The sequence below is a fragment of the Mytilus californianus genome, unplaced genomic scaffold (assembly GCF_021869535.1).
Source record: "Mytilus californianus isolate M0D057914Y unplaced genomic scaffold, xbMytCali1.0.p SCAF_22, whole genome shotgun sequence".
NCBI lineage: Eukaryota > Metazoa > Mollusca > Bivalvia > Mytilida > Mytilidae > Mytilus > Mytilus californianus.
The window spans coordinates 2,742,623-2,768,036 of record NW_026262671.1 but is presented as its reverse complement, the minus strand read 5'-3'; the positions used below and the strand labels follow the sequence as shown (position 1 = coordinate 2,768,036).

The 25,414-nt window shown below is 31.5% G+C and overlaps 2 protein-coding genes across 2 annotated transcripts in view; one reads left to right on the top strand and one right to left on the bottom strand.

The window, feature by feature from the left end:
- LOC127732096 (gamma-1-syntrophin-like) overlaps positions 1-14,752 on the bottom strand; it is a 44,465-nt gene extending 29,713 nt beyond the window's left edge. Inside the window, exons 1-5 of the mRNA XM_052241150.1 lie at positions 14,665-14,752; positions 11,051-11,194; positions 10,272-10,430; positions 8,748-8,883; positions 384-421 (exon numbers count right to left, since the gene is read on the bottom strand). Coding sequence (XP_052097110.1) covers positions 384-421; positions 8,748-8,883; positions 10,272-10,430; positions 11,051-11,194; positions 14,665-14,673 — 486 coding nt within the window. The 5' untranslated portion in view covers positions 14,674-14,752. The remainder of the gene's footprint in view (positions 1-383; positions 422-8,747; positions 8,884-10,271; positions 10,431-11,050; positions 11,195-14,664) is intronic.
- Positions 14,753-14,807: 55 nt separating this feature from the next.
- On the top strand, positions 14,808-22,447 carry LOC127732093 (EF-hand domain-containing protein 1-like). Its single transcript, XM_052241146.1, has 11 exons — positions 14,808-14,975; positions 15,923-16,144; positions 16,474-16,624; positions 17,019-17,155; positions 17,511-17,738; positions 18,169-18,510; positions 19,067-19,207; positions 20,171-20,465; positions 20,958-21,042; positions 21,463-21,655; positions 22,203-22,447. Exons 1-11 carry the CDS (start codon positions 14,928-14,930, stop codon positions 22,278-22,280), a joined length of 1,920 nt encoding a protein of 639 aa, XP_052097106.1. The 5' UTR covers positions 14,808-14,927; the 3' UTR covers positions 22,281-22,447.
- Positions 22,448-25,414: the final 2,967 nt, after the last annotated feature.

The window sequence follows — 25,414 nt, the reverse complement described above, 5'->3', positions numbered from 1 at the left end:
ATATAAATCAGGCCATTAGTTTTCTCATTTGAAATGTTTTACATTTGTCGTTGGGGCCTTTTATAGCTGACAATGCGATATGGGTTTTGCTCATTGTTGAAGGTAGTATGATGGCCTATAGTTGTATATATATGTCATTTGGTCTCTGGTGATAAGTTGTCTCATTGGCAATCATACCACATCTTTTTATTTTATACTTATTGGGCCAGGTCAGAGATTTTGACCTTAAAAAAAGATCACCAACGACATGAATGAATGACCTTGAACTTGTAGATCCCATACAGATTCCTCCTTTGGAAGGGTCTTTCTGCGAGAAAATGCCAGTCCAGGCAGCCATATTTTGATACCAAAGTTACTCTTTTGAACATAGAAATTTAACTCACCTGACTATTGCTGTCTTGATTGTTGTAACTTGGACTATCTGTAAAGAGTAAGAATAATGTAGACCCATTCAGTGTAATTTGGACTATCTGTAAAGAGTAAAAATAATGTAGACCCATTCAGTGTAATTTGGACTATCTGTAAAGAGTAAAAATAACGTAGACCCATTCAGTGTAATTTGGACTATCTGTAAAGAGTAAGAATAATGTAGACCCATTCAGTGTAATTTGGACTATCTGTAAAGAGTAAAAATAATGTAGACCCATTCAGTGTAATTTGGACTATCTGTAAAGAGTAAGAATAACGTAGACCCATTCAGTGTAATTTGGACTATCTGTAAAGAGTAAAAATAATGTAGACCCATTCAGTGTTATTTGGACTATCTGTATAGAGTTAGAATAACGTAGACCCATTCAGTGTAATTTGGACTATCTGTAAAGAGTAAGAATAATGTAGACCCATTCAGTGTAATTTGGACTATCTGTAAAGAGTAAAAATAATGTAGACCCATTCAGTGTAATTTGGACTATCTGTATAGAGTTAGAATAACGTAGACCCATTCAGTGTAATTTGGACTATCTGTAAAGAGTAAGAATAATGTAGACCCATTCAGTGTAATTTGGACTATCTGTATAGAGTAAGAATAACGTAGACCCATTCAGTGTAATTTGGACTATCTGTATAGAGTTAGAATAACGTAGACCCATTCAGTGTAATTTGGACTATCTGTAAAGAGTAAGACTAATGTAGACCCATTCAGTGTAATTTGGACTATCTGTAAAGAGTAAGAATAACGTAGACCCATTCAGTGTAATTTGGACTATCTGTAAAGAGTTAGAATAACGTAGACCCATTCAGTGTAATTTGGACTATCTGTAAAGAGTAAGAATAACGTAGACCCATTCAGTGTTATTTGGACTATCTGTAAAGAGTTAGAATAACGTAGACCCATTCAGTGTAATTTGGACTATCTGTAAAGAGTTAGAATAACGTAGACCCATTCAGTGTAATTTGGACTATCTGTAAAGAGTAAGAATAATGTAGACCCATTCAGTGTAATTTGGACTATCTGTAAAGAGTAAAAATAATGTAGACCCATTCAGTGTAATTTGGACTATCTGTAAAGAGTAAGAATAACGTAGACCCATTCAGTGTAATTTGGACTATCTGTCAAGAGTAAGAATAACATAGACCCATTCAGTGTAATTTGGACTATCTGTAAAGAGTAAAAATAATGTAGACCCATTAAGTGTAATTTGGACTATCTGTAAAGAGTAAAAATAATGTAGACCCATTCAGTGTAATTTGGACTATCTGTAAAGAGTAAGAATAACGTAGACCCATTCAGTGTAATTTGGACTATCTGTAAAGAGTAAAAATAACGTAGACCCATTCAGTGTAATTTGTAATTTGGACAATCTGTAAAGAGTAAGAATAACGTAGACCCATTCAGTGCAATTTGGACTAATTTGGACTATCTTTAAAGAGTAAAAATAATGTCGACCCATTCAGTGTAATATGGACTATCTGTAAAGAGTAAGAATAATGTAGACCCATTCAGTGTAATTTGGACTATCTGTAAAGAGTAAGAATAACGTAGACCCATTCAGTGTAATTTGGACTATCTGTAAAGAGTAAAAATAATGTAGACCTATTCAGTGTAATTTGGACTATCTGTAAAGAGTAAGAATAACGTAGACCCATTCAGTGTAATTTGGACTATCTGTTAAGAGTAAGAATAATGTAGACCCATTAAGTGTAATTTGGACTATCTGTAAAGAGTAAAAATAATGTAGACCCATTCAGTGTAATTTGGACTATCTGTAAAGAGTAAGAATAACGTAGACCCATTCAGTGTAATTTGGACTATCTGTAAAGAGTTAGAATAACGTAGACCCATTCAGTGTAATTTGGACTAATTTGGACTATCTGTAAAGAGTAAGAATAATGTAGACCCATTCAGTGTAATTTGGACTATCTGTAAAGAGTAAGAATAACGTAGACCCATTCAGTGTAATTTGGACTATCTGTAAAGAGTAAAAATAACGTAGACCCATTCAGTGTAATTTGTAATTTGGACAATCTGTAAAGAGTAAGAATAACGTAGACCCATTCAGTGTAATTTGGACTAATTTGGACTATCTGTAAAGAATAAAAATAATGTAGACCCATTAAGTGTAATTTGGACTATCTGTAAAGAGTAAGAATAATGTAGACCCATTCAGTGTAATTTGGACTATCTGTAAAGAGTTAGAATAACGTACACCCATTCAGTGTAATTTGGATTAATTTGGACTATCTGTAAATAGTAAGAATAACGTAGACCCATTCAGTGTAATTTGGACTATCTGTAAAGAGTAAAAATAATGTAGACCCATTAAGTGTAATTTGGACTATCTGTAAAGAGTAAGACTAATGTAGACCCATTCAGTGTAATTTGGACTATCTGTAAAGAGTAAGAATAATGTAGACCCATTAAGTGTAATTTGGACTATCTGTAAAGAGTTAGAATAACGTAGACCCATTCAGTGTAATTTGGACTATCTGTAAAGAGTAAGAATAACGTAGACCCATTCAGTGTAATTTGGACTATCTGTAAAGAGTAAGAATAACGTAGACCCATTCAGTGTAATTTGGACTATCTGTAAAGAGTTAGAATAATGTAGACCCATTCAGTGTAATTTGGACTATCTGTAAAGAGTAAGAATAACATAGACCCATTCTGTGCAATTTGGACTATCTGTTAAGAGTAAGAATAACGTAGACCCATTAAGTGTAATTTGGACTATCTGTAAAGAGTAAAAATAATGTAGACCCATTCAGTGTAATTTGGACTATCTGTAAAGAGTAAGAATAACGTAGACCCATTCAGTGTAATTTGTAATTTGGACTATCTGTAAAGAGTAAGAATAACGTAGACCCATTCAGTGTAATTTGGACTATCTGTAAAGAGTAAAAATAATGTAGACCCATTCAGTGTAATTTGGACAATCTGTAAAGAGTAAGAATAACGTAGACCCATTCAGTGTAATTTGGACTATCTGTAAAGAGTTAGAATAATGTAGACCCATTCAGTGTAATTTGGACTATCTGTAAAGAGTAAGAATAATGTAGACCCATTCAGTGTAATTTGGACTATCTGTAAAGAGTAAAAATAATGTAGACCCATTCAGTGTAATTTGGACTATCTGTAAAGAGTAAAAATAATGTAGACCCATTCAGTGTAATTTGGACTATCTGTAAAGAGTAAGAATAACGTAGACCCATTCAGTGTAATTTGGACTATCTGTAAAGAGTAAAAATAATGTAGACCCATTCAGTGTAATTTGGACTATCTGTATAGAGTTAGAATAACGTAGACCCATTCAGTGTAATTTGGACTATCTGTAAAGAGTAAGAATAATGTAGACCCATTCAGTGTAATTTGGACTATCTGTAAAGAGTAAAAATAATGTAGACCCATTCAGTGTAATTTGGACTATCTGTAAAGAGTAAAAATAATGTAGACCCATTCAGTGTAATTTGGACTATCTGTAAAGAGTAGGAATAACGTAGACCCATTCAGTGTAATTTGGACTATCTGTAAAGAGTAAAAATAATGTAGACCCATTCAGTGTAATTTGGACTATCTGTATAGAGTTAGAATAACGTAGACCCATTCAGTGTAATTTGGACTATCTGTAAAGAGTAAGAATAATGTAGACCCATTCAGTGTAATTTGGACTATCTGTAAAGAGTAAAAATAATGTAGACCCATTCAGTGTAATTTGGACTATCTGTATAGAGTTAGAATAATGTAGACCCATTCAGTGTAATTTGGACTATCTGTATAGAGTAAGAATAACGTAGACCCATTCAGTGTAATTTGGACTATCTGTATAGAGTTAGAATAACGTAGACCCATTCAGTGTAATTTGGACTATCTGTAAAGAGTAAGACTAATGTAGACCCATTCAGTGTAATTTGGACTATCTGTAAAGAGTAAGAATAACGTAGACCCATTCAGTGTAATTTGGACTATCTGTAAAGAGTTAGAATAACGTAGATCCATTCAGTGTAATTTGGACTATCTGTAAAGAGTAAGAATAACGTAGACCCATTCAGTGTTATTTGGACTATCTGTAAAGAGTTAGAATAACGTAGACCCATTCAGTGTAATTTGGACTAATTTGGACTATCTGTAAAGAGTAAGAATAACGTAGACCCATTCAGTGTAATTTGGACTATCTGTAAAGAGTAAGAATAACGTAGACCCATTCAGTGTAATTTGGACTATCTGTAAAGAGTTAGAATAACGTAGACCCATTCAGTGTAATTTGGACTATCTGTAAAGAGTAAAAATAATGTAGACCCATTCAGTGTAATTTGGACTATCTGTAAAGAGTAAGAATAACGTAGACCCATTCAGTGTAATTTGGACTATCTGTCAAGAGTAAGAATAACATAGACCCATTCAGTGTAATTTGGACTATCTGTAAAGAGTAAAAATAATGTAGACCCATTAAGTGTAATTTGGACTATCTGTAAAGAGTAAAAATAATGTAGACCCATTCAGTGTAATTTGGACTATCTGTAAAGAGTAAGAATAACGTAGACCCATTCAGTGTAATTTGGACTATCTGTAAAGAGTAAAAATAACGTAGACCCATTCAGTGTAATTTGTAATTTGGACAATCTGTAAAGAGTAAGAATAACGTAGACCCATTCAGTGCAATTTGGACTAATTTGGACTATCTATAAAGAGTAAAAATAATGTAGACCTATTCAGTGTAATTTGGACTATCTGTAAAGAGTAAGAATAACGTAGACCCATTAAGTGTAATTTGGACTATCTGTAAAGAGTAAAAATAATGTAGACCTATTCAGTGTAATTTGGACTATCTGTAAAGAGTAAGAATAACGTAGACCCATTCAGTGTAATTTGGACTATCTGTTAAGAGTAAGAATAACGTAGACCCATTCAGTGTAATTTGGACTATCTGTTAAGAGTAAGAATAATGTAGACCCATTAAGTGTAATTTGGACTATCTGTAAAGAGTAAAAATAATGTAGACCCATTCAGTGTAATTTGGACTATCTGTAAAGAGTAAGAATAACGTATACCCATTCAGTGTAATTTGGACTATCTGTAAAGAGTAAAAATAACGTAGACCCATTCAGTGTAATTTGTAATTTGGACAATCTGTAAAGAGTAAGAATAAGTAGACCCATTCAGTGTAATTTGGACTAATTTGGACTATCTGTAAAGAATAAAAATAATGTAGACCCATTAAGTGTAATTTGGACTATCTGTAAAGAGTAAGAATAATGTAGACCCATTCAGTGTAATTTGGACTATCTGTAAAGAGTTAGAATAACGTACACCCATTCAGTGTAATTTGGATTAATTTGGACTATCTGTAAATAGTAAGAATAACGTAGACCCATTCAGTGTAATTTGGACTATCTGTAAAGAGTAAAAATAATGTAGACCCATTCAGTGTAATTTGGACTATCTGTAAAGAGTAAGAATAATGTAGACCCATTAAGTGTAATTTGGACTATCTGTAAAGAGTTAGAATAACGTAGACCCATTCAGTGTAATTTGGACTATCTGTAAAGAGTAAGAATAACGTAGACCCATTCAGTGTAATTTGGACTATCTGTAAAGAGTAAGAATAACGTAGACCCATTCAGCGTAATTTGGACTATCTGTAAAGAGTTAGAATAATGTAGACCCATTCAGTGTAATTTGGACTATCTGTAAAGAGTAAGAATAACATAGACCCATTCTGTGCAATTTGGACTATCTGTTAAGAGTAAGAATAACGTAGACCCATTAAGTGTAATTTGGACTATCTGTAAAGAGTAAAAATAATGTAGACCCATTCAGTGTAATTTGGACTATCTGTAAAGAGTAAGAATAACGTAGACCCATTCAGTGTAATTTGTAATTTGGACTATCTGTAAAGAGTAAGAATAACGTAGACCCATTCAGTGTAATTTGGACTATCTGTAAAGAGTAAAAATAATGTAGACCCATTCAGTGTAATTTGGACAATCTGTAAAGAGTAAGAATAACGTAGACCCATTCAGTGTAATTTGGACTATCTGTAAAGAGTTAGAATAATGTAGACCCATTCAGTGTAATTTGGACTATCTGTAAAGAGTAAGAATAATGTAGACCCATTCAGTGTAATTTGGACTATCTGTAAAGAGTAAAAATAATGTAGACCCATTCAGTGTAATTTGGACTATCTGTAAAGAGTAAGAATAACGTAGACCCATTCAGTGTAATTTGGACTATCTTTAAAGAGTAAAAATAACGTAGACCCATTCTGTGCAATTTGGACTATCTGTAAAGAGTAAGAATAACGTAGACCCATTAAGTGTAATTTGGACTATCTGTAAAGAGTAAAAATAATGTAGACCCATTCAGTGTAATTTGGACTATCTGTAAAGAGTAAGAATAACGTAGACCCATTCAGTGCAATTTGGACTATCTGTAAAGAGTAAAAATAATGTAGACCCATTCTGTGCAATTTGGACTATCTGTAAAGAGTAAGAATAACGTAGACCCATTAAGTGTTATTTGGACTAATTTGGACTATCTGTAAAGAGTAAAAATAATGTAGACCCATTAAGTGTAATTTGGACTATCTGTAAAGAGTAAAAATAATGTAGACCCATTAAGTGTAATTTGGACTATCTGTAAAGAGTAAAAATAATGTAGACCCATTCAGTGTAATTTGGACTATCTGTAAAGAGTAAGAATAACGTAGACCCATTCAGTGTAATTTGGACTAATTTGGACTATCTGTAAAGAGTAAAAATAATGTAGACCCATTAAGTGTAATTTGGACTATCTGTAAAGAGTAAAAATAATGTAGACCCATTAAGTGTAATTTGGACTATCTGTAAAGAGTAAAAATAATGTAGACCCATTCAGTGTAATTTGGACTATCTGTAAAGAGTAAGAATAACGTAGACCCATTCAGTGTAATTTGGACTAATTTGGACTATCTGTAAAGAGTAAAAATAATGTAGACCCATTAAGTGTAATTTGGACTATCTGTAAAGAGTAAAAATAATGTAGACCCATTCAGTGTAATTTGGACTATCTGTAAAGAGTAAGAATAACGTAGACCCATTCAGTGTAATTTGGACTATCTGTAAAGAGTAAAAATAACGTAGACCCATTCAGTGTAATTTGTAATTTGGACAATCTGTAAAGAGTAAGAATAACGTAGACCCATTCAGTGTAATTTGGACTAATTTGGACTATCTGTAAAGAGTAAAAATAATGTAGACCCATTAAGTGTAATTTGGACTATCTGTAAAGAGTAAAAATAATGTAGACCCATTCAGTGTAATTTGGACTATCTATAAAGAGTAAAAATAATGTAGACCCATTCAGTGAAGAAAAATGCTGATTCATTAATATTTGGAATACATAGGAATAATTTGGTCTCAGATAGCCTGTGATATCACGGCAATTACATAAGAATAATTTGGTCTCCGATAGCCTTTGTTATCGTGGTAATTAGTAAATTACATAGTAATAGTTAGGTTTCAGATAGCCTCTGATATAATGGCAATTGCATAAGATAAATATCTCCATTTTACTGCATTGTTATTTTCACAGGCAGAATATGTAGGTCAAAGTGACAAAATTTTGGCATGAGGTTTAACAAAATTGATAATATTCTATTATATAATTTGCTGACTACCTGCCACATTTTTCTTCAAAAACAAGATACTGATAAGTACTACTAAAAGTCAATTCTAGGTTTGTTTATATCTTGTCCAAAAGTGTGTGATCATATTTGGTAGATTTATTCTTCACTGACATCTTTCAAGTAACCTTCCTCAAGATAAAGAACAGAGTGTAAAGGGCTGGAAATCTTATTTTCCCATTATTTGCTAAAACATTGTATTTCATAAGACTAGTGTCAGAATCATATCCTCCCATTTAGGTTCTATTCTATTGCCAACATACTGTAAACCAACTCATTTTCACATATACTTTTTTCTTGCTTAGCTCTATCTAGCCAGGTTTACAGCAAATTATTTTCACATTTTTTTTAACTTATTTAGATAAGGGAAGTTCCAAGTTTAACTATTCTCCTGGGTTAACTAATAATTGGAAAAATTTCTGGAAGTGTTAATTTTTACTAATTTCACAATGAAGATAAAACTGTAAAAATATCCCCTTGCATAAATCTGACATTTAAGAAAGATCAGATTCAGGGTCTGGAAAAACCATGGAAAAAAAATCCTTGTAATTTTTGCAAAAATAACCCACTTGAGTCAGTATATTCTCATCATTTTTCGAAACAAAAAAAGGCATAAAAATCTGTTGGATTACAATAGATTGTTAATCATACCAGGTGTCATCTGCTTGTTCAAGAATGGAGCTGCTGGTTTAAAATATTTAACAGTTAGGGTGACGGTAGATCCAGCATTCTTTAGAGTTGTCATCACATCACTGTGTGTCATCTTATCACATGTCTCTCCATTTATCTGAAACATATACAGAAACATACATCACATATTAGTGTAAATAGAACCTTCTGCAAGGCCAAGAAAATGTGTTTGTCTAGGATTTCATCCTTAAGGAATTGTGTGTTGGTAGAACTTTTTTGGCTCAATTTCATATTTGAGTATCATTTTGGGAGACCTGGATTTTTCACAATTAACTTCTTTATGTGTCAATAAAACCTTTAGAATAGACATTTTTAGGCATAAAAATAGGTTTTATTGAAAATTTAGTTCTGCATTTCCTTCAATATGAGTTCTAATAGACACATAAGCATACAAATTAATTGTCAACAATAAAATAATCTACTTTCCATATAATCATGTCGTTATATAGAAATCAGAAATGTGTATATCTGTTACACTGAAGTAATTGTTCTTTAGCATTGTTTAATAGATATAAGAAGATGTGGTATGAGTGCCAATGAGACAACTCTCCATCCAAGTCAAAATTTACAAAAGTAAACCCCTATAGGTCACAGTACGGTCAACCATTCAAACGGGAAAACCAACGGTCTAATCTATATAAAAAACGAGAAACGAGAAACACCTACGAACCACATCAACAAACGACAACTATTGAACATCAGATTCCTGACCTAGGACAGGTGCAAACAAATGCAGCGGGTTTAAACGTTTTAATGGTACCAAACCTTCACCCTTTTTCTGAAACAATAGTGTAACATCACAACATAGAAAGACACACTATAAAATATCAACTGAAATAGCTTAACTCAATCAAAGGACATATTAACACCATTGAACATACACTGAACAAATAAATTTGACCTATGATACAATGTAAATACAAAATAAATAAACTAAGGGAAGAATAATAAAAGTAACATGTTATATCGGTATGAAATGTTAACAATATGCTCGAACAAAAATATCATCCATTTGCATTTAACCATGTTTTATTTTTCGTCATAAAGAAGACTGTTTTTGCTTTAAAAGAAAAATATTTTCGGTTTTTGTATGGAAAAGACTTTCTTCTAATTGTACATCTTAAAAAGAAAAATTTGATTGACATATATTTAGGAGATAACTGTATTGTATTTTAAGCTCCGACGGCATCAATTGGTGATTTGATGCCGTCAAGACTTAAAATACAATATTGTTATCTCCATTCTAATGAAACTGACAGAAAACAACATCAAATCATACATTTAAAATCTGTCATACGTCGTCTGTGCTTGCATGAACATATTCATAGCATCAATTGTGAATTGCTGCCATGAAGATTGGTGACGTTATCCAATCAAAATGAACGTTACAAAGGATGTTGCATTAGAATTAGGGTTATTGGTACTTTATTTGTCATGTTTGCAGGGAAAGCTCATTTCTCATGTTAATTACTATAAATGTCTTACTTTCATGATTGCATCTCCAACAAACAACTGTTCTGTCTTAGCTGCTGGTGAGTCTGGTAATAATTTAGAAATCAGGGGAGGTAAATTATGGTCTGCTCCTCCCTTTATACTTAATCCTAATCCAGAGTTGTCTTCTCTTAGGATACTAACTTCTCTAACCTATGAAAAAATTATATTTAGTTATATACAATTATGCCATGCAGTTAAATTCAAACAAGGTCATGTAAAATTTCTTTTGTATTCTCTAGTTTCATATAACTTGGTTTTTTTTCATTTTAAAGGGCTCTGTGGGTGGTTATTTAATTTTTATTTTCATTTGCCAACAATTTTTGAATTGAGATGAGAGTGAAACATGCCATTCCCCATTTCCATTGTCAATTTCATTATATTTTCTTCCTACAAAGACATTAACGTTTTAGTGTTTCTATTTATTTTCCGTATTTCACACATGAAACAGTCAAAGACTTTGTATTGCTAAAGTGCAAATGCTAAAACTACAAAGATAATAAGTTTCCATTTCTATAAGTTTTTAGCAGTATCCCTGATGATCCTTTTGTGTTTTTTTTTTGGAATATGGCATTAAATATCTTTTAATATATATAAAGTAGCATTGTAAGGACTCATTTTTACCAATTTGAATGCACCTCTTCTCTTCTCTTCTCTTCTATGTTTAGTTTTGATTAAATTTGTGAAATAAAGGGTCAAAATGAATGACTTCAAGATAAAGTATGTATTTTAATGGTCTAAAAACTGTTTATCCTATCAATTAAATTAATTACCGAATCTTTCATTTGGTTTCCTGATTCCTGTGAAATGGGAACCAGTTCCTCCTTCAGTAATATCAAGGCATCATTTGTAAGATGCAATTTGATTGGCTGGGGCCTTGACTTCCCATCATGCAAAGAAACCATTCCACTCTTGACCTATGAATAAAAGGAATACAAAAATGCTTCTGTGGAACCCGCCATTGATGCTGTCAGAGTAAGAGTGTAATGTTGACTGCCAAAAAGTAATTCCATTTATCAGTAAAATATAGAAAATAAAAGAAATAAAACATTCTGCATGTAGACTAAGGTGTCTGACGGATCAAAAAACCCAAACACATTAAACTAGTTTCTGAGAAAAAAGTGTGTAAGAAATATTTGTTGAACAAAAAGATGAATGGAAGGAAGGACAAGGTGTTGTACAATTGTTATATCCATTCAGTTTGATAAGAACAAAGATGATATATAATTGCTGTCCAGACTGTATAGAGCCAAGATGAGCTTTTAAACTGAATATCATCTCCAACACTCAAGTAGGATATGTACATAAATTTTAAACACAATAGCCTCATAGCTAGCCTAAGGCCTAAAATAAAATATTGTTTGTTTCCCCAATCCCTACCGACCCTGCAAAAACGGGTCCGACTCATAAAATTTTATTGTCAAAACTAAGTCAAATATTATTTTATTCAGTTCCAATTTTCAGGCTTGCCAGATCGACCAATATTGTTCCAGCTTTTTGGAAAAAATAAAATTATTTCCCTACCTACCTACCCACACCTGGCTTGGTAGGGTCGGGATTGGGGAAACAAACAATATATTAATTTAGGCCTAAGGGCTGTTTCAAAACAGATGTTTTGTGGTTGGTGATGGGAGGCACTCAAATTAAGGAATTGTTAGTGGTTGCATTTTCCTTAGAATTATGTGTGAATTATAAATACAATGAAAATTTTATATTATGGGTGAGTGGGCCTTATTAAAAATGTGCCTCCCATATGCTCCCAATTGTTTAACTTCTGGTACAGCCCTAATGAAGATATATCTGTGTTTTAAAGTTATGATTTAAAACTTCAACTAAAAACTTTAAATTTGGTTATTTCCCACCTAATCAAGACACATAACTCTGTATGAAACAAAAGCATCATGTATTAATATTCATAATTTTTACTGAAGTTTTTCCTAGAGCTGTAATTATTTTTGGAATACATGTAGTAAAATGATTGAACTTTCCTTATAAAATGTTTCCTTTTTTGTTTCTTGTATTCAAATTTTGCAAAAATTTACTTTAGACAATGTACATCATTCACATACAAATTTCTGACAATTTTATATTTAAATACATATCTTTGAAAATAACAATTTCAATTCAGAATTTATCCTTTTCTTTAAGGTTCAATTTCAAATGTATTTTATCAAATTAAACTATTTTTATTGATGTATTATATAATTTTATCATTAACGAGTCATTATTTCAGTACAAATGTGTTTTTTTTATTATTATTGATTCATTATTTTATCAAAAATATATTTTTTAATCGTTTTTGATTAGAAAATATCCTTTAGTAAAACTTCTAATTTTTTATAAATGATTAAGGCCGATTGCAATGCCCTATTAATCTAAATAAACATGTTTAACATGGATGAAAATTAAGAATTTCCATATAGTAGCCGAGTCCATATTTTGGGAAGCCCAGTGTTATATGAGCAACTAAAAAGTGTGCAAATATTTAGTAGCCCAGTGCAAATTTAAGGGTCCATGGGCGACTGGGCCCCTGCTAATTTTCATCCCTGTTTAATCAAGAATTTTTTAATATTCATATTTTTGTTTGTGTCACGAAATTTGAGGCTACTTAAAACCCTATGTGTGCAACATATTTAAGATTTTTTCTAAAAAGTTGCAAGAATATACATATGGGCTTTGCTCATTGTTGAAGGTCATACGGTGACCTATAGTTGTTAATTTCAGTGTCATTTGGTCTCTTTTGGAGAGTTGTCTCATTGGCAATCATACCATATTTTCTTTTTATATTAATATATATGCAATATTGAAAGTATTTTCTGACTTTAAATCAATGCTTGATGTCATTTTGTACAGTGATAATCATAGGTGTTGTTTATCATCTCTACTGTTCAGAGTGATTGTCCCCATTTTAAAACTACAGGTAAAAAAGGAAAGAAATTATGTCAGACAATTGGGAAAATTAAATGTTGGACAATCAGGAATTGTTTTGATAGTAATTTATTTGGGTCTCAGGTAATTAATTAATGTAATTTATAAAATTAACAAATTAAATTACAGGTTAAATTAGCTCAGTGAAATAAGTGGTAATTAGACAATAAATTTATACATGTACATGTCAGACATGTGTACAAATGTATGTCCAAACGGATTATAATGCTTCTTAATTGATTTAATTGATCTTTGTCCCTTTCTATTTATATGACTTGTTTTAGGGTAGCTAGGGTGTTGATAGTCTTAATACATCCAAACCCTTCAGAGTGAAAATTTCATATTTTCTCTCAATTATAATTGGTTAACTAAAGCTGTAAATCTGTCATCTGATGCTGATAAAAGGACAGATAATATTACTTAACAAACGGATGTTTAAAACAAAAACTGAGTTTGTAATAACAGTAGAGATGATAATACACAATGTGTCCAGTTTCTGATATTACCATTCCAGGACAGGAACAATGAAATTAAATGAAATTTTGATTATTTTAACAATTTTATAACTAATCATGGAAATTAAATATTAAATAGGATTAGGGAAAGTTTGTGATGTTATATTTCCCTACACATTAAAAAACAAATGAAATTTTTATTTGTCTTCCTATAATTTTTAATTTGTATTAATCATGTTAATCAAATGTTTACATTTGTAATTAACTAAATATAATATAAATATGAAAATTGTGCAGTTTAGAATTATGTCTGCAATATTGCAGTGTTTGAATATCTTGTTATTTTGCATTGTTTTGAGATGTGGGTACATTTCAACAAGACAGCATTGAAACAACCTAACAAGCATAACCAAAATACATCATGAGGTCTGGTACGTCTAATTCTGTACATTTCAATATTCAGGGAACCCTCTAAAGTAGTATTAAGTATGTAGAGTTAAAAAGATTATTTACATTTGTATCCAAATATGTCTGCTACTTCTTAAAATTACTCAGCGTCTCAAGTCAGATAATATGACGTCATAATTTAAAAGTGATTGTTGCATAACATAAGGAAGTTATAAAGATAGGGTCATTAATAGCAAATTTAGTTAAATACACAAAAAATGTAAATATATAGATTAAGATCAACTATTTGTAACATAAATAAAACGAAAACAATGAAAAAAGTGCACATATTAAGATTATTGTATTATATGATTGCTTCTGTCAACAGATATAATTAAGAACTAGTTTATGACGATTGACGGACATTAAGGGTTGAGACAAGCTCACACTGGCTTCTGTTTAATTTTGGCAGACAAACATAAACATTTATGAATGAGCTTGAAAAAAATTGGTCTAAACATTTTACGATTACCCATCCAGTGTTTCATTTTTGTAAATAACGCACAAGAAAATCTTTCATTTAAAACATTCAAATGTCAAATTTAAATAACAATGACCTCTTCCATAGCATGTAATCATGGGGTATTCAAATATTCAAAATTTATGCCAGACTTTCATTTTCGGTAAACTCTTCAAATATGAGACGAGAAAGGTTGGCTACCGATAGATGTCGCGACAACTGGTCGTTCTCGTAAAATCTCACGAGTTGTATGTTTGCGTAGCAACCACAAGCAACAGTGTCTGAATGTGTACGGTTGTTGTGAGAAACCAAATAGAATTAGCATTGCACTTTGCAATTTAACAACAACCAACAAATAAGATGGAAGGACTACCATTCCTCCCTGGAAATAACTTCAGAGATCCAACGGTAAGACTCTTTTAAGTTTTATAATATTATGTACTGAAAAGTGAGATCAGGGGATGAAAAAAAGTGATGATACACAAGACAACTTTCCTGCCATCACCACTACACATAATTTGCAGTTAAAGATATATATCAAATGCCAAAGGTCTCATCACAATACGATGGGACTCTAATTGGTGATCATGCGAGATTTCGTATCTAAAATGGATTTTTTTTAGGGAAATCATATACTTCATTTGTATTTTCTTTCTTTTGTATAACTAAAGCTTCCTATCTTACATGTAGGAACACCCCTTATTGAGTAAAAAATTACCGTCAGATACAAATTCTTTGTATGCTTCTCTTTTGAGGTTATTCAAAATTCCTGAAAAGAAACAAAAACTGGAGAGTTTTATTGCCTGCCTTGTGGTGTATTAAAGATCTTTCACTACCTTAGTGGTATATAAACCCAAAATAACTCATCTACCCTTTTTGCTCCCTTAGTAAGCATAATAATCTTACTCTAAACCTAAGTACCTCAAGCAAACAATCAATCAATCTAAAACAAACCATTTGTTATAACCCCAACCCATAAGTACAGTCCTGATCCTCTCAAGTAAAAGAAGTGCATGTTTTTGCAAAACTTGACCTGTGCACTTCAAATACAAATCACTTTTTGTGCTGCATTTTTCAGACTGATCGTCCAGCAGACACACCACCATGTAACTACTATATTGGAATATTAATTATTTTTATTGTAAATAAAAACAACCAAATATTTAGAAGTTTTCAATAATTTTAAATGATTCAAGGGGGTGAAGGGTTTATATCTATCAGACGGGAACCCAACAACATCTTGAGGGCAACACTATCTTCATTATTGACAATAGGCAGGTATCTATACACTATGTCCACTGTAGCTAAAAAATATAGACCAATTTATCATTGATTTTATTTATCATATTTTACAGAAATGGAAATATCACAGAAGTCACACACTGAACTACAAGAATGGTTATTCAATCCCAGGCAGACCAGAAGTGGGAATTGGTGGAGAACCAATTGTCTACAACCAATTGTCTGAACAGGAACTTGATGATTTGGCCAACTACAGTCCAACACTCACTTATGGTCAAGCCAAACAAGCACCACCAGAAGACTTTGTTCCTGGTCATGTTGCTTGGGACAAAAAGGTACAGTTAAAACTGAAAAAGTATTCTTCACACATAAAACAACTAGAACAGTGATGGATGAATTTTTAAGATAGAATGGTGGGATAGATGTTCTTATTTTTGTAAAGAAATAATTTATAATTTCTTTTCAAGTTTTAATGTCCTTCATTCTTGAATGTGAGAATGAAAATAATTTCAAAGTAAAAGTAAAAAAAAAAATCTGAAACATGTATTTATTTATTTTTATGTGTGTAAATTTTGTAAAAAAAAAACAAAAAAACTCAAATTAAACAGTACTAGTATAATTTTAGTACAAGTCTCTAATATATACTATGCATTTATTTTTTTAGGTCCTGAGATTCAATGCTTATTTCAAGCAGACAGTCCATGAATCTCCAGATGAGTACTTTAGAGTTCGTCCAGTAGATATTTTTTATTATCTAGAAGATGATAGTATATCAGTAGTCGAGCCACATGTAGAAAACTCAGGAATGCCACAAGGTATGTAAAAACATTTTTAAAATTTGCTAGAAAGGGGTTATTATTAAAGATCGACATTTAAAACTGCTACCGAATAAAAAATTACTTATGAAAACAAGACAACCTTTACAGGGGGAAAAAAACAGTTATTGAAATTCAATAAATAGACTTTCCTGATTCTCCTGTCGTAACTCCTCGGAGTTCTTGTTAACAGACCTATAGTTCACTTATCTTTAAACTGAAATAAACATATTTTAACATAGTGGACTGTTTATTAGTTTTAATAGTATTTTATTGTACAAGGGTTAACATGGTGAAATATATATTTACAATATAATGAATGTTAAAATTATCAGACATTAACACTTTTATGTTAACCAAGTAGACATAAATAGATTTGATTTTAACATTCCAGGAAAACTGATAAAGAGACAGAGGCTACCAAAGAATGATCAGGGTGATAATTGGCATTGGAAGGATTTGAACAATGGTATGAATGTCACATTTTATGGGAAAATATTCCGCATTGTTAACTGTGACCAATTTACACAGGTAAGGACTAAACAACTGCTTAATGTGATTTTATAATAGCATTGTGATAAATTTTAGGGGAACAATTCCATTGCAAATTTTATTTACATTTTATTAACTGTATTTTAAATAACAAAAAAATGGTTGAAATATAGAAAATTGAATGTATAGAAAGATCTCGAGATGTTGAAAAAAGATCAATGAGACTGCAATCAATCCACACTTATTAACAAAAAGGTCATCTGAGGTCACCAAACAGTCTCCTTTTATTGACAAGTACACACAACACATGAGAGGCTATGAAACAGCAAACATTTTCCATTATATTCTTGTAAATAAGCAGAAAATCTGATATTGTAGTTATCTCCCCTTTCAGAATTTCCTAGAAAGTGAAGGTTTAGATGTGAACCCAGGAGAGGGTCTGCCCACAGATCCATACATTGAGAGAAGGAAGGAGAAAGCTGCACTTAGAACTTACACTACTGCCTCTGCATTTGATGCCAAGAAACAGTTCTTAGAACTGGACAGAAAAGTCCTACGATTGTATGTTGTTTGGGATGATACAAATCAGATGTTTGGTGAAATGAGACCATTTGTTATCCATGTAAGTTTGTGATATCATTATAAATACTGATAAATTCTTTATTCCTTGCCAGTATTTTAAGATATTTTAGTTTTTGTTTAAATTATTTGACTTGAGATTTTCTTAAAATCCAAATTTTGGAAACTTTATGCACATTTTAATGATGTTGAAGTTTCTTTAGTTTTCTTCTAAAATCAAAAACTTAATTGAAGAAAAATAATGAAGCAAAGACTCATATGTATATTTTTCTGCAAGCTATTTCATTTATTAAAAACTAAACAAGGTTTTTCTGTTCTATTTATCAAGACCTTCTTTTAAATGTAACAAACGGTGTTATTACAAAATAAATGAAAATAATTATGAATCAGGATTGCTCTTTTTCTTTAATATCCATTGGAACAAATATTTCTTTTTGTTTTATATCAATAATTTTGCTTTCTTTCTTTAACAGTACTATTTAGTGGATGATACTCTAGAAGTCAGAGAAGTACACAATGCCAATGATGGCCGAGATCCATTCCCAGTTTTAATAGGAAGACACAAAGTTCCTAAAAATAGATATAACGTAGAATCATCTTTCCCTGCTGTTGTAATGGAGTTATCAGACCATGAAATCAAACAATATTATACACCTAAAGACTTCAAAATCGGTGAAACTGTCACTGTGTACGGAAGAAGGTTTTTGGTCTATGACTGTGATAATTTTACAAAGGCATTTTATTATCAAAACTTTGGAATTACAGACTTTAATACTGTAGATGTGCAAGAAAAAGTGAAAAATCTACCAAAAATGGTATGTATCCATTAAATGCGTAAGCTTTCTTTAAATGTTTTAAGATACTGATAGTATGAAAAATTGTAGAGCAGATTTAAATTATTTTAAATATATATCCTAAAAGAATATTTCATTTCAAGAAACAAATAGAACTAGCAGGGATTTTGAAATAAAAGATTTACTGGTAAATGTTAAAGTAAAATATTGCATACCATCTCCCCCTAATCAATTGAATTGTTAGTGTTTTCGTGTTTCCACAAGAAATTACAGTTCGTCATGAAAATGATAGATTAATAAAATCATTACGACATTAGCAGAGTGGTTTATTTTTACTTAAACAATTTGGCTCTTGAAAGGACATTATTCAGTGTGCTATTAAAGTGCAAAATATAAGAAAAGGGAAGTTAGTAAAAAACAATTGATTGACAAAGAACAAATAATGGAACATAAAAAATACAAAACAAAAATGTGTCTAAATAACTCCTCTTCTTGATAAATCATCCTAGGAATATTTACTGCTCAATAATGTCTGCGAGTCATCTGCGTTTGTTATAATTCCATTTGTTTTTTGCAGGAAATTCCACCATACAATAACTTTGGTTCACTAGAAGATTCTTTACAATCATGCTTATCACTTATACCACAACCACCTAAGAAAGATTTCATCAAAATGTTGGAAAATGATCATAAAGTACTAAGATTTGAAGCCACGATGGTAAGTTAATCTGTTTATTTATATAATAATGTGAAAGAGAACTGTTATTTTTTATTTTGTTTCAAAACAGTATTTTCAAAGACTTTAGTTTAATTTGATTTAATTTTGATTTAAACGGTATTGAATTATACATCTACACAATATGAATAAAAGGAGATTATTGGTATGTACATGATACAACTAAAACAGTAAATCAACAACTGAAAGTAGTGAGGTGAAATTAAAAAAATCTAGAAAAATCTTAAAATTGATACTATAAGTCAGAAGAGCTTTAGTTAAGGAACAAAATAAGCTATTAATATTGGTAGGTTATGGAACTCCTTTTTGAGATATTTAATTTAAAAAAAAATGGCTGGAAAAGGGTGACTAGGACCTTTACCTTATATTTAGCATTAGCATTATTTCGGTCTCAAATCGTAAGAAAAAAATCTAGAATCTGCTTACATTTTGGTAATGACCTTTTTATGAGCTGATGAAGTCTTCTATGAAAAGAAAAGTGAGTGATATGGGGCAAAATATTTTAGCCTGTATCGTAGGAAAAAACCAAAGGAGTCCTAACATTTGACAAAAATTCATAAACCTGATCCAAGTACATCCTTAAGTATATAAAAAATTAACTAAACTGAATTGTCAGGTCACAAAGTACATTTTTTTGGTAAAATTTTAATATATGATTTCCTTGACAATGATGCTACAGTTCAGATGGTTTTTTAAATTTCCACCAATCCACTGTGAACAAACTACTCCTACACTTAAACTATGTAGATATTATTGAAAACCAAAGCCAAACTAAATTTTTAAAAGATATCATGGGATTGCATGTTCAAATCTAATGACTAAATGACAGTGTGGGGAAAAAGGACCATGTACCAGCTTTGTTCCAACTCCCACTGACAACCAAATTACTACTAAATTGTAATGTAAAGCAAATTAAAATTGATATGTTCCCTTTTTTTAATTTAGGATTCAGTACGACCAGAAGACAGAGGAAGGAGATTCATCGTTTCATATCGTTTAGCAGACGACATGATGACAATCTATGAACCACCAGTACGAAATTCTGGAATCATTGGTGGAAAGTTTTTGGAGAGGACACGAGTGGCCAAGCCAGGCTGTGCACCTGGTCAACCAGTATTCTATGGTCCACAGGACTTTTACATTGGTGCTGTTATTGATGTATTTAAGCACCGATTTGTCATCACAAACGCAGACGAATATGTGCTCAAATATATGGAGGACCATTCTGCACAATTCCCGGGTAAAGAACAATTACTTTTGATGACATAAAAAGATTGTTAGGTTTAAATGCACTTGGTTTACTGTAAACCAACTTGTTTTTGTGGTTGTTTAACCTTGTTGATGTATTTTTTTAAGATTAACTATTTGTATTCATGTTATTTTTCTAACTCACGAAAGCTGTGAATATAAATTGCTCAGGAAAATTTAATTTACAGTATACTTGTATTCTTAAAATACTTTTACAAAACCATAGTAATATGTTGACTAGCAATACACTACCAGAGCCATGTCCAATATTATACTTGATAAACATAACTTGTTTTTTCTTTTCTAAATGGACTTGCATATGACAGATCTATGGCCCCTTTTTTTCATCTCATAACTTTTTTTTGCATTTCTTATTTGCATTGATTTTATATATATATATATATTTTCGTGTACTTTAAGATTACTGAAGAGCATATATATAATTATTTCCATTTGTCCTGACATCTTATTTTTTATATTTCAGCTGAAACAGTTCAGACACTGAGAGAAAGACTGACAACACGTCCAATGGAAACAGTCAAAGGCGGACCAATGAAAGTCATGAGAAGGTGTGTGTACATATTTTGTGGATTTCCCCCTCCCATAAAAGCGTTTTCATTAATATTTTTAAAAAATTACGATACATGAACTTTGGAAAACTGCTCAATAAAGGTCAGTTACTACTTCTCTTCTTTGCTTTGGCATGTAATTCTAAATTTCAATCAAGTTTTATAATGAATACATGTAATACTACTGATATTAAATTTTTTCCCATTAATATACAAAAAATTCTATAGTCTTTTCAAAACAAGTATGGTATTTATTTGATGATATTTTTTTTTTTGTTTAACTTATATCTCAAATTCAAAATAGCAAAATTGACAATAAAATGTGAAAATTATTTAATATACTCCCATTTAAGTTAGAGCATTAACTTAATCACTACAAGAAAGATATACAATTCAAACAATTATCTTTTTTTTTTCCAGTCCTGGTGATCTAGAAATCTTAGTTAGACAAGTACGAGCTCAACTAAAAAAGATTGCTATAACAGACAAGGCAAGAGTTGACACAATGTTCCTACGATACAACAAAGATAGAACAGGATATATTGGTGCAGATGATATGACAGCACTATGCCGAAGCTTACAACTGCCAGTAGATGATGATGTTATCAATGAAGTAAGTTATCTCCCCTAGAATAGCAAACAATAGGTATCTCTCTTTTATCATATAGTGATAAACATGGATTTGAACAACTGTGTTAAAGATTTAAAAAAAAGCAGAGAAAAGAACCAGTTTTGAAAGGCTATTGCATTATGGGAATGCTATTATTTTAAACATTTCTGATTGGTTGAAGCATCACTTGCAAGGATGTTGAAAATCACAACATAGTTAATGCACAAAGAAGTTGAATTTCTGAATAGAACTTTAAATAAATCCATGAAGGTGTGGATGGGGTTTATAGAATAGAGAATAATGGGCAAAAAGTGCAGAATAAATGGCCAAAAATATAAAGAAGAGAGAAAAGTAATCCAAAAAAATCAAGAATGGAGAATAATCGGGGGCTAAAAGACAAAGAATAGAGAATATCAGGCAAAATTTATAAAGAATAGAGAAAAATGGCTTAAAAAATTAAAGAATACAGAAATGAAGAACCCCCCATCCTGTCACTCATCCATGAATAATGTATCTTCCTGTATTGTAATTTAAATTCTTTCTATTTCAGCTTGTTAGACAGTGCACATCAAATCCAGAAGGCAAAATATCATTAGAAGATTTCAGAAGATTCATTGAATGCTCATGAAGAAAACCTGGCTATTTTTAGAACTGTGATACAATTTTAAAGCAATTTCTGTACGATTTGTACATGGACCAAATTTTATTGATCTTGAAACTTTTATAAAAAAATTATGTATATTGTATATTATTGTAAAAAACAATACATGTGAAAAGAATACACCTAACTTATTATATTTGTTTATTTTTGTTGATACCTAGATTTAATATTAAAAATGCAACAAAAAAGACTTATACCCACAAATGCAGTCCTTAAAGAGATTTGAAATGAGAAAGCTGCATAGAAGACAAATATACAAGTTATGAAAATGTTATTTTGCTCAAAATCAGCAAGAACTACTAATAAATTTCAAATCAGCAACTTCTGAAGGTGAAATTGATGTGTGAGGACTTCTCAATGGGAACAAATTTTAGCTGCTGATCTTAATTACTGTCTGTTTTGGTTATTCACACAATTTTTTCAACATGACAGGACTACAAACAACTGTCATACAAGTGAGATTTAGACTATAACAACAGGTTTAACCAACCATTTGTTTTGAAAAATGCCTGTCCCAAGTCAGGAATATAACAGTTGTTTCCCATTGGTTCCATTGGTTAATATAGTCAAGCATTTGGTTTTGTCTGGTTTTATGGACCCCCTTTTTTTTTGTAATTTACGTTGGATTTGTGTATTTAAACTTTTGTGTCATATAGAATTAAAAATCATTGTATATTTTGTGACTAGTCTGTGTGTCCTTTGAACATTTGATACTTATTACTTCAACATATTGTTAGGTGGTGGTGAATTATACCAAGTATAATCACTCATTTCTACGTGGTTAAAATCAGATATAGAGACAATCCTGCTACTAGTCTCAGATCAAGGTCTATGATAACTGTCTGATCAACTATTAACTTCATATCATGGAAAATGAAATAATTTATTAAAAAAATGGAAAAGAAAGAATAAGGCTCATTAAGTCATGACACAAAATCATTACTTATACTTGATAACTCCAAAAGAAATGGAGCAGAGTTAATATTACAACTCTTCATCTCAAAGTCAACAGTGAGGACTTTTAAATTGGGAGCAAATGCTCACACCTCCTTGCAAGTTTATGAATGCCCAAAGCATCAGCTTGAGTGGAATTGTTTGCTTGGCATGGGAGGAACAAAGTGAATACCACTGAAACACCACATCTCTTTCTATATTTAGTAAAACAATTTTATATATATATAGTTAAAATTGAGAATGGAAATGGGGAATGTGTCAAAGAGACAACAACACGACCAAAGAGCAGAAAACAGCCGAAGGCCACCAATGGGTCTTCAACACAGCGATAAAATCCCGCACCCGGAGGTGGGCTAAGCTGGCCCCTAAACAAAAATGTGTACTAGTTCAATGAAAATGGATGTCACACTAAACTCCAAAACATATGAATGAACCAAAATTAAAAAACATACAAGACTAACAAAGGCCAGAGGCTCCTGACTTGGGACAGGCTAAAAATAAGGCGGGGTTAACCATGTTTTGTGAGATCTCAATCCTCCCCCAATACCTCTAGCCAATGTAGAATAAACAACACACAGCAATATGCACAGTAAAACCCAGTTTAAAAGAAGTCCGAGTCCGACATCAAAATAGGTAACAAAAGAAACTAAGCAAAATTACAATGATACTTAAATTAACAAAGGACTACTAGCAGTTACTGACATGCCAGCTCAAGACCTCAATTAAACTGATTGAAAGATTATGTCTTCATCATATGAAAATCAAGCACAATCCCTCCCTTTAGGGGTTTAGTATCATACCATCATAAAATATATGAGAACAAAACCCGTATCATGCCAACAACTGGTTTTAGAATAAATGTGTTTATTTCCGATGCAAAGACCCTATGAGTGAATCAATAATAATACCAAAATATGCCATCTTTAATGACCTGACAACAGTATCATAACTTTATCCCTTCTGAATAAGACTGTTTAAAGGTTTGGTTAGCTTTTTAGGTGAATGTCGACATTTTTGTGCTTTGTATAGAATATTACCATAAAAGATTGGATGTGAAAATACCTGAACGTATAAGATGTCTACATGTTGATTTATATTCACGAATGATGTCCTTGTACCGATGATAAAATTCAATAAATGTTTTGACCAGTTTGTGATATCGATAACCCTGGTGTAATAATTTTCCAGTAATACAGAGATTTCTTTTGTTAAAATCTAATACGTTGTTACATACATGAGCGAATCGAACAAGTTGAGATATATATATATGTTTAACCCCACAAAATTATTCATGTGCCGTCTCAAGTCGAGAGCCTGTAATTCAATGGTTGTATGTTGCTGTATCATATTATATTTGTTTTTCGTTTATTGATTTTAACTTAAATCAGGCCATTAGTTTTCTTGTTTGAATTGTTTTACATTTGTCCTTTCTGGTCTTTTATTGCTTACTATGTGGTATGGGTTTTACTCATTGTTGAAGGCTGTACAGTGACCTATAGTAGGTTTAAACTTTTATGCCAATCAGTCTCTAGTGGAGAGAAGTCTCATTAGCAATCATACCACATATTCTTATTTTCATGAGCAACATGCTCTTTAGAGCCTCTAGTTTATCCAATAGTGAAATCAGAAAAATCCACAAAAATAAACTGTTATCACAGAGATATGTCTCGCCTTTTTGTAAATTAAATAATGCAAATGTTGAAATTAAAATAGCAATATTTTAACATGTTAGTTATGCAAATATTCAAAGTCAATAAACCATGACTGAAGGTACATGCATGGCTAAACAACCTCCATGGAAATGAGATGTGCCAATGATAATACAACTGCATACCAAATACCATTGACTTATCATACATGTAAGTTGTTCCCTTTAAATAAACCTAAACACAAACATTAACTTGTAAACTATGTAAAAGTTTCAAAGTCAATGAACCATGATAAGGCGTTGGGGCTATATAATCTCCATGGAAACAAGACTTGCAAATGCCAATACATTTGCATACCAAATCATTAGTGGTTCATCTTAAACTGATCTAATCACAAACTAATACATGTAAACTAAGCAAAAGTTTCAAAGTCAATAGACCATGACTGAGGGGGCAGGGCCAAATAGTCTCCATGGGAGATGTACCAATGCTAATACA